This window comes from Vollenhovia emeryi, unplaced genomic scaffold (genome assembly GCF_000949405.1).
Source record: "Vollenhovia emeryi isolate VEMERY1.0 unplaced genomic scaffold, V.emery_V1.0 DF939254.1, whole genome shotgun sequence".
Taxonomy (NCBI): Eukaryota; Metazoa; Arthropoda; class Insecta; order Hymenoptera; family Formicidae; genus Vollenhovia; species Vollenhovia emeryi.
This window is the reverse complement of record NW_011967112.1, coordinates 405,138-413,749: the sequence shown is the minus strand read 5'-3', so window position 1 is coordinate 413,749 and position 8,612 is coordinate 405,138. Positions and strand designations below refer to the sequence as shown.

Here is an 8,612-nt window from a genome sequence, read left to right as displayed (position 1 = left end):
GATCCGTTCAAGGCATGACAACAGACGTCCGTTAAATGTCCATTTCATGTCCACGGACGTTCGGACGTAAATTGGACTTAAACTGGACGTCCACAGGACATCCTGTGCTATCTGGGTTAGTAGCCAAAGATCGAATTTTCCTCGCGCAACAGTGTGTCCTCTCACGAGACGATTTGCACAGATATACGTAGACGTACACTGTAGACAGTCGCTTATAGCTGTCGAGTATCGAGGAAAAACGATAAGTGTTAAAACCTTGTTAGAAATCGCTTCATCATTAAATGTCTACTGACATTTACATAAACCGCCAGAGGAAATCTGGAGAGAGGCGTGTGAGCAGCACTTAATTATCTCGAGCGATGCAGTATTCCTTTAAGAGGATCCCGTAGCCTGTCTGTATTACCGACAGAATTACCATTTTCGTAATACGAACCTTTCGTACGTCGTATTGAATTCATGGAATCAAAAATGCTTGCGTACAATTACAGTATATGCATTGATGATCCCGGGAAACTCCAATTTTATACCAAAAAATGAGTAAAAATTACAAAATTCATATATCGATCACATATAACCTCATTTAGACGAACTGTCAACTCCGTTATACTTGTGCTTCGTATAAAAGTTCTACAACTTGTACTCACATGAAACTGAGTTTCCCTGGATTCGATGACATGTAGAATTACTGTGAAACCCTCTAAATTGGGATTAGACGTTTAAAATAAGAGTATAGTTAGTATTAAACTTTCGTGTTTATGTATGGGTGTGATGTATCGTAGTAGTGTGTCCGTGTGCTCATGTATATTACGAAAATGGTAATTCTGTCGGTAATACAGACAGGCGTTCTTCGATACGTTTAAAACATTATTGCGCAAGTCGTTATGCAAGCAAATTCCTGTTGCCGCTTGAATAGCTTTACAATTATTGGCTCAGAATATTAAAAAAAAACTATACGTCACTCTACTATAAGATTTATTTATCCTTATTTGTATTAACAGATAAAACCGACAATTAAATGTGAATTTCAAGTAACTTAATATTAATACACGACAGTGATGCTTTCTTTTTCTACATAATTGCATTCAACCTTAGTATGAACCATAGTATAAACCGTATTTTATAAACATAATAGATATAGGTGTAGATATAACTTATATCTTATAAATAACTTCCTCTTGAGATATAAAAGCACAGCATAAACCTTACTTAAACATTATACAAATTTTAATATCAAAGTCAAATAATAAAGTGTAATAATAAAATGTTTTAAAAGAACCTTCCCAGTCAACAAAATGTTAGCAGATTGACATCAGATTGGCAGCCAATTCAATCAGAAACCCATACCAAAACCGTAGCCATCTGTATCCGCATTTGGTTCTTGTTTCGGTCACAGGGTTTATAAAACATACGTTGTTAACAGATTGGTAACAGAAACCGAGCAGGATCTGCGTAGCGTTTGACGAAAGATTGGTAACAGAAATCAAGCGGGATCCGCGCGGCACAATTTGAGGGCAGGATTGGCAGTAGAAACTGGGCAGAATCGCCGTTTCTATTTCTTCCGTTTTCGTTCCTTTTATTACAAAAGAGCGTAACACTAATATTAAGTATTAAGGTTTCTACACACTCGTAGACAAGAGAGCTCACTCCACTATCAGAAAGAAGATGAAATAATCTCATGCGGAGGTGTTAATTTATAATACCGAGTGTGGTTTTCTTCTTACGCGAAAGTGTCATGCCGCGTGTCCATCTAGGCAGATCGTTTCCAAGGAGAACAGAAAAGTCAAAATATTGTCAAGTTGACGTCATATTGACCAAATTTACGTCATTCTTTTGGTCATGATTAAAAATCTTAATTTCAGATAACTTAAAAATGACTTTTATTTACATTGAATTTATATTGCACTGGAGTTGGACTGGACAGTATATACATATATTCCACTATGGGGAAGTAAATAATTCTTATACGCGTTTGGAGGTAAAGTGTTCTTAAAGATTCGTATATCGTCGTACAATAGGATACGTCGCAAGTCCATTGCTTTATATTTCGAGATTTTATTAAAAAATCGAGGTCGACGATTAAATTCCATATGCACCCAAGGAATGTAACAAGTCTTGAGATAACTGATATTTAACTCCCCAGATAACAACGCGTAATAATCATATTTCATCACGTCATGATTTCCTAATACTGATAGACATTTGTCCCATTTTTCGTAATCATATCATGATGACACATGTTGTGAGTACAATGTAACATGTTCTTGAGGACAAACTGTGATATTAGATTTTACTGTTATTTTTGCATTCCCTGATAATCAGACATTTACAACAATCAACTATCGCGTTTTGTAAGTCAGATATGTGTCATGGATGTGATCATTATGTCATAATAAAACATGTCTAAAATTATGCTTGCCACCTGGCAAGAATAAACTCACAGCTGTCAAGGCTGGGTACGGAGAGTCATTATCAGCGCTATGCATTATTCTATTCCTGTGTTTTATGCAAAGGTATAATTGGAAGTTTTTGCAAAGCCGTATGCAAATAGACAGCAAATTGGCATCATCCTGACTTTTTGTTCTCCTTGGGCTGTAACTTAACATAGTTTACGACACACGATAATTTTATAGTCTTCAGATTCCAACGGATTGGCGCTTGTTTGACTTTAAAATGTAATTAAGACGCGTGGATATATTCAATAATTATCGTACATGCAGATGATATGAATATTGAATATATTAAGGATAGAGATGGCATTATAGACAAGTTTACGAAGATTGCGCAACAACGAATTGTTGCGCAATCTTCGTAATCATGGTCTTTTGAATTTAAAATTAGGCTTAATGCAATTAATGCTCTTATGGAAATTCTGAGGCATGTTCCACATTCACAATTTAAAACTTTGCCAAATGCGCTTCTAAAACCGCTGCTGAAACAATTACATTATCCAGAGGATCCTATTACCACTTTAGTGTATCGAACACTTTGAGAGTACTTCTGCTGCATTACAAAAGTATGTCTTTGAAAGTATCTGATATTAATTCATTAATTAACATCGATGGTTTGCCATATATCCAAGGTCAGTAGTTTCTGGCCAGTATTCTACTTTTAGACAATATTTTAAATCAAGTGCATATATGTATAGTCGGGCTGTTTTATGGTCAACAAAACTAAAAAAAATGCCAATAAACTCTTACAATCTGTGTCAAAATTAATACTATTAGTACAAACAGGTTTTTACTTATAATATATTATTCATCCGTTTAACTGTAATATTAAAGTTACTATTAAGGCCATCGTTTGTGATGGCCTCCCGCAAAATCTTTTATTTTAAATATTACAGGGCATAATGGCTACTCGAGCTGTGCTAAATGTACGATTTATGGAGATTACGTTAACTTCAAAATGTGCTTTCCTTATGAAAAAAAAGATCAAGTGCACTCAGAACTAATGAGGAGTTTATACCTCAAAGAGACTCTGACTATCATCAAGGAGAACCTACAAGTTTGCTGTCTGTGACTAATTTAGGATTAGTGTCGAACGTTGCTCTTAACTACATGCACTTGATTTGTTTGGAAGTAGTAAAAAAATGAATGAGTGGACCACTAGCTGTTCGCATTAATGCTCAAGCAAAAAATTAAATTATTCAAACACTTGTTGATTTAGGAAGTACAATGCCCAAAGAATTTTGAAGGAGACCTCGAAGTTTGAATAAAATAGCATACCGGGAAGTTATGGAATTTAAGCAATTTTTACTTTATACTGGACCAATTGTTTTAAAAACATGTTTAAATAGATACGTATATACACACTTTTTGGCTTTACATTTAGCTCTATCAATACTCATAAGTTCAACGCTAATAGTAAATAAAAACAATGTAGATTATGCAGAGAAACTGTTGTAACATTTTATCCAATTATTTGAGAAAATTTATGGCAAGAAATATACATCACTTCAGTACCAAAAAGATGATCAAAGAATCTCATGTGGATGTGTTATTATAATTTATTATATCGCGTATGGTTTTCTTCTTGCTAGAAAGTGTCATGCCGCGCGTCCATCTAGCGGGATCGTTAACAATATAAAGCGCCAGCAAACAACAGTTTGCTACCAACCTGTCGACAAGTTATGTCAGTAGATTCTATTGTACTTGGTTCCTGCTGCAATCTGTCGCTAAGTTTCGGCAGGGTCTGCTCAATAAATTTCTGCTGCCTAAAAATGTTATCAAGCTTTGATATATTTTTGTTGATGTTCTGCCGACATCATATGATGATATCAGATCCCGTAGGCAACCTGCAGTCTTTCTGCCTTCAAAACTTGTAGTGGGTATTTGACGAAATCTGCTCTGACAGATTTGGCTATGTGGGTTGTTAATGAGGAATGTATAGGATTTTCGTATTTATCTCATTCTACGGTAGATGATATCACCTCGAATTTAATATTATGATCGCTTATTTGCTGGATTATAGATGTTTTACCAAATGCAGCACCAGGAGTAAACACTCCTCCACTGTAAAAATATAATGATATAAATATTGAGAGTCTTTTCTTCGCCAGTGATTAATTGAAATAAAAACGTAATGGAAACAATTATTCGACGTATACTGGCGATACTTTATTAAATGAATTACACAAGGTTTCGACCGAAAATTCCGGTCCTTTTCGAATGAAAAGCGTCTATAATGATAAAAATAAATAACAATTAAGACGAAAAGTCCAACCTATAATTATAACTGTTTCATTTCAATTATTTACATTTAAAACTGGAGGTTTTAAGTTTTCACAAAATAACAATGATAAACTTGAAAGTTAAATGAGATAATACATGAATCACTTACTTGTCAGGCATTTTGTCAGCTTCATTAAGAATCGTAATTGCCGATAAGATCGTTACGATGCCAGAAAAATCATATCCTGAAAAATCACTGCTCAACTTGGTGATTACTTTCTTATTAGGTCGATCTGTGTGTTCGTCGGTTGGTTCAGCTAACTTTTCAGTCCATCCATAGGCTTTGAATATCATAGAAAAACAAACCGATTTCAGCATTCCCGGTTCAACTCTCTCATTGCTCGCCATACCGTACGAAAATAGAGACGGATACTGCAAATGTCGTATCACAACGTTTAATATTGTCTTAGCGATTACAGACAGTTTTATAGTTGCAAATACGTGCATACGTACTTTTAGAAGTAAATTACGAGTGTACTCTGTGCGACACATGCATAATATAATCATGAGGGCAATGTAAGTTATTAGAACATCAAAGAAAGACCTAATAATAAACGTACAAAATTTTAATCAATAGAAGATGAGAACGCCAATGTAAGGTCCGAGCGAGATGTTAGTAGTAGAGCTGTTACTTTTCATAACTTCGAAGCTTCGAAGATTTCGAAGTAATTCGAAGCTTCGAAGTCAACTTCGAAGTTTCGAAATCTTCGAAGCTTCGAAGTTCGAAGTTAACTTCGAAATCTTCGAAGCTTCGAATCTTCGAAACTTCGAAGTTCGAAGTTAAATTCGAAGCTTCGAAGTTTCGAAAATTTATTCGTGCGAGTGACGAATTTCTCCGACGAACACTAAAAATATTGTAAATAAAAAGTACTAATTTATACACTATATATTGAGAAATAGGTAATTACTTCTAAATTATAATTTTAAAATACTATAACATATAGATTACATATTTGTTTAAGATCGCGTAATTAAATCTTAAAAATTAGTACTTTTTATTTACAATATTTTTAGTGTTCGTCGGAAAAATTCTCGCACTCGCACGAATAAATTTCGAAGATTCTAAGCTTCGAAGATTTTGAAACTTCGAAGTCAACTTCGAAGCTTCGAATTACTTCGAAGCTTCGAATCTTCGAATATCGAAGCCTTCGAAGGAAATTACCAGCCCTAGTTAGTAGCCCGACCCGCGTGTCGTTTCTTTCGGTCATGAAATGCAAAAGGCTTCATGTTGTGGCCGACAGTCTTGCTCACATCTTGCTCGGACCTTATATTGGCGTTCTCATTTCCTATCGATTTATATCATAACTTCGGATTTCATTGTTTGTGCAAAATTTATTAAAAATTATTTGTAAAGATTCATGGTGTTTCTATCGGTACTTATTGCATACTGACTTGAACGTGACGTAAATTTGAACTTGCGCAGGCCTCTCTTTGTACTTGTCATATAAGAATCGCTGTGTACGAAGAGCTAGACTGTGATCAGGACCCACATACGGTAGAGACCATCCTTCCGAAACATCGCTTCGGTGTGGCATACTTCTACAATAAACGAAACAGCGGGATTATTAACACTGCTCATCATCAATCTAATTGAATTTACTTACTTTTATAACGTGTAATTAATATATTATTGTTTCGTATAAATTTTAAATACTTGGTATATGTATAAACACGCGTATAAAACTGTCATTTATATCTGCAACTTAAAAAGTGACAAAGTATAACTAAACTATGTGTATGAAGTAAAGAGAGGTACTTTGATGTTAATTGCGGCGTAAATTTGGGTAGTTTGGTAGGACACAACTTAGTATGTAATTCCTGTAATTTGCTTCGAGCTGCAAAATTGTATATCATAGTGTCCCAAGAAGTATGATTCAAAACTGGGCTTTCCTTGTCGGTGCTGTGTGACCAAAACTTCATGTATACTTCGACAGAATTGATTTCTCCATCAAATTTCTGTTGTGTGAAAATGATTCCTAAATCGCTAGGAATACAGATACTACCACAAGCGCTTACTACGTAAATGCCAGCTTCTTGTGCTGCCTGGTTGCATTCTAATTCTATTTTTGCCGGAAACTAGAAATACATAATATCATAAATTATTACTCAAAAGTGTTTTATTATTATTTTTTACTACCTCATCTTCAGCAGTTACGTCAATGTGATGAGTGCGAGTAGCAATGCACGCTTTAACAACTGGTTCTCCATAAAGTCCATATGGGCCACAACAATTAATGAGTACTCTTGCTTGCTTTGTCATTTTTCTGAGAGATTCCTCATCTTTTATGTCAGCCAGAATAATGGGTACATTCTCTGAAAAAATATATACATTGTATCAAAGTTAATAATAAATCAAGTGGCTCCCTGTCTTTTGGAATAATTAACTCCAAGTCTTAAATGTACCAATATCTGAAGCAAATTCTTTAACGACCGCCTGTAAAGCTTCCTTCCTGCGACCAGCAATACCAAATTTCACATTCTGCTCCTTGCATATATGTGTCGCATGCTTCACTACATATTTTCCAGTGTATCCAGTGGCACCAAATATTACTATGTCTAAACGATCAGCCATCTTTCTGCAATGCAATCATTGTGATAGTGTACGAATTGCGATAATTTTTTCTCAAAAAAAATTTATTTCTTTAATTTGAATATAATACAATAGTAGTACTTGTAACTAACTTATACAAGAAAAAAGTGGACTGTCAAGAGCCCAGTAAAAACCCTAACGTCGAATCGACGTCAATGCGGTCGATACCGCGTCCCAACCGTCAGTTTTTGAAAATAGTCATAAATTTTGCAACTTAATTTTTTGTAATAAATTATTACGTTTATAATATTCTGAATACTTTTAACATCTTATTGAAGAGAACTGCCAAGTTTCAGTCGTTTGATGGAAACAACGTTGAAACGACGTACATAGTACAATTAATTATTTTACCAGCCACGACCATTACCGTATCTCGACATGGTGATCTCAGAAACTTTGAGAATGTAACCCGCCATTGGGATACGTAAATCGCATAACTATTCAAATTTATAAAGCTCCGGAGTATGATCTCGTAATTGAGAAAGTTACACCAGTTTACATCTCAATGCTTCGCGTACACTATGATCCCGAATATTTCCCCAGTCCCAATAAATTCGATCCGGAACGATTTACCGAGGAGAACAAACGTAACAGACCGGCATGTGTCTATTTTCCATTCGGAGGAGGCCCATATGCGTGTATAGGTAAGATAATTTTAATATAATCGCTATACATACATATTAAGTTACTAATATATTATTTCTTCTTTGTAAATATAATATAAAATATTTTGCAGGCAATCGCTTCGGACTTTTGCAAGCGAAGTTAACACTGCTTCAGATCTTGAGCAAATACGAGATGATACCGTGTGCAAAAACTTCGATACCAGTGGAAATTGATCCACCAGGAGCCATGACTGTGACGTTAAATGGTGTAATGTATCTCAATCTCCGAAAAATTAATACCAAGGCTACTTAAAACTTGACAGAATATTTTTGAGCCAAAAAAATATGTATAATTACTTCTTTACTCTAAAATCAGTGCTCGGAATTATTTGCACTTCTGGCCGGATTTTTTAGACAAACGCCTACTTTTGTCATCTTGCCGCGCGCACTCCAGCGACGGTCAGGTTACTTCTCGATAGTGGGGCGTGTCTCAGAAGCGGCCCTGTTTCGCTAAGCTATCTGAACTTTCAAGGATTGGATTTCCGAGAATTTCAAACTTCAAATCGCGAAAATCGCAAATCTCGAAAACTGACAAAGTATCAGGAGAACATAATCCACAAAGAGGAGACACTATCTAAAATTCCACGAATTGGATTTCCAAGAATTTCCAAATTCAAATCGCAAAAA

The 8,612-nt window shown here is 35.2% G+C and overlaps 1 protein-coding gene across 2 annotated transcripts in view; it reads right to left on the bottom strand.

The window, feature by feature from the left end:
* Window positions 1-955: 955 nt before the first annotated feature.
* LOC105559802 (saccharopine dehydrogenase-like oxidoreductase) overlaps window positions 956-8,612 on the bottom strand; it is a 16,309-nt gene continuing 8,652 nt past the window's right edge. Inside the window, exons 4-11 of one of the 2 annotated variants that reach the window (XR_001008775.1) lie at window positions 7,134-7,306; window positions 6,868-7,043; window positions 6,487-6,806; window positions 6,123-6,269; window positions 5,184-5,274; window positions 4,840-5,102; window positions 4,295-4,511; window positions 956-4,213 (exon numbers count right to left, since the gene is read on the bottom strand). Coding sequence is in view for 1 of the 2 variants with exons in the window: in XM_012008396.1 (XP_011863786.1) it covers window positions 4,406-4,511; window positions 4,840-5,102; window positions 5,184-5,274; window positions 6,123-6,269; window positions 6,487-6,806; window positions 6,868-7,043; window positions 7,134-7,306 (1,276 nt within the window). In the remaining variant the exon portion in view is untranslated. Of the gene's footprint in view, window positions 4,512-4,839; window positions 5,103-5,183; window positions 5,275-6,122; window positions 6,270-6,486; window positions 6,807-6,867; window positions 7,044-7,133; window positions 7,307-8,612 lie in introns of both variants that reach the window. The other variant, XM_012008396.1, reaches the window with a different exon arrangement.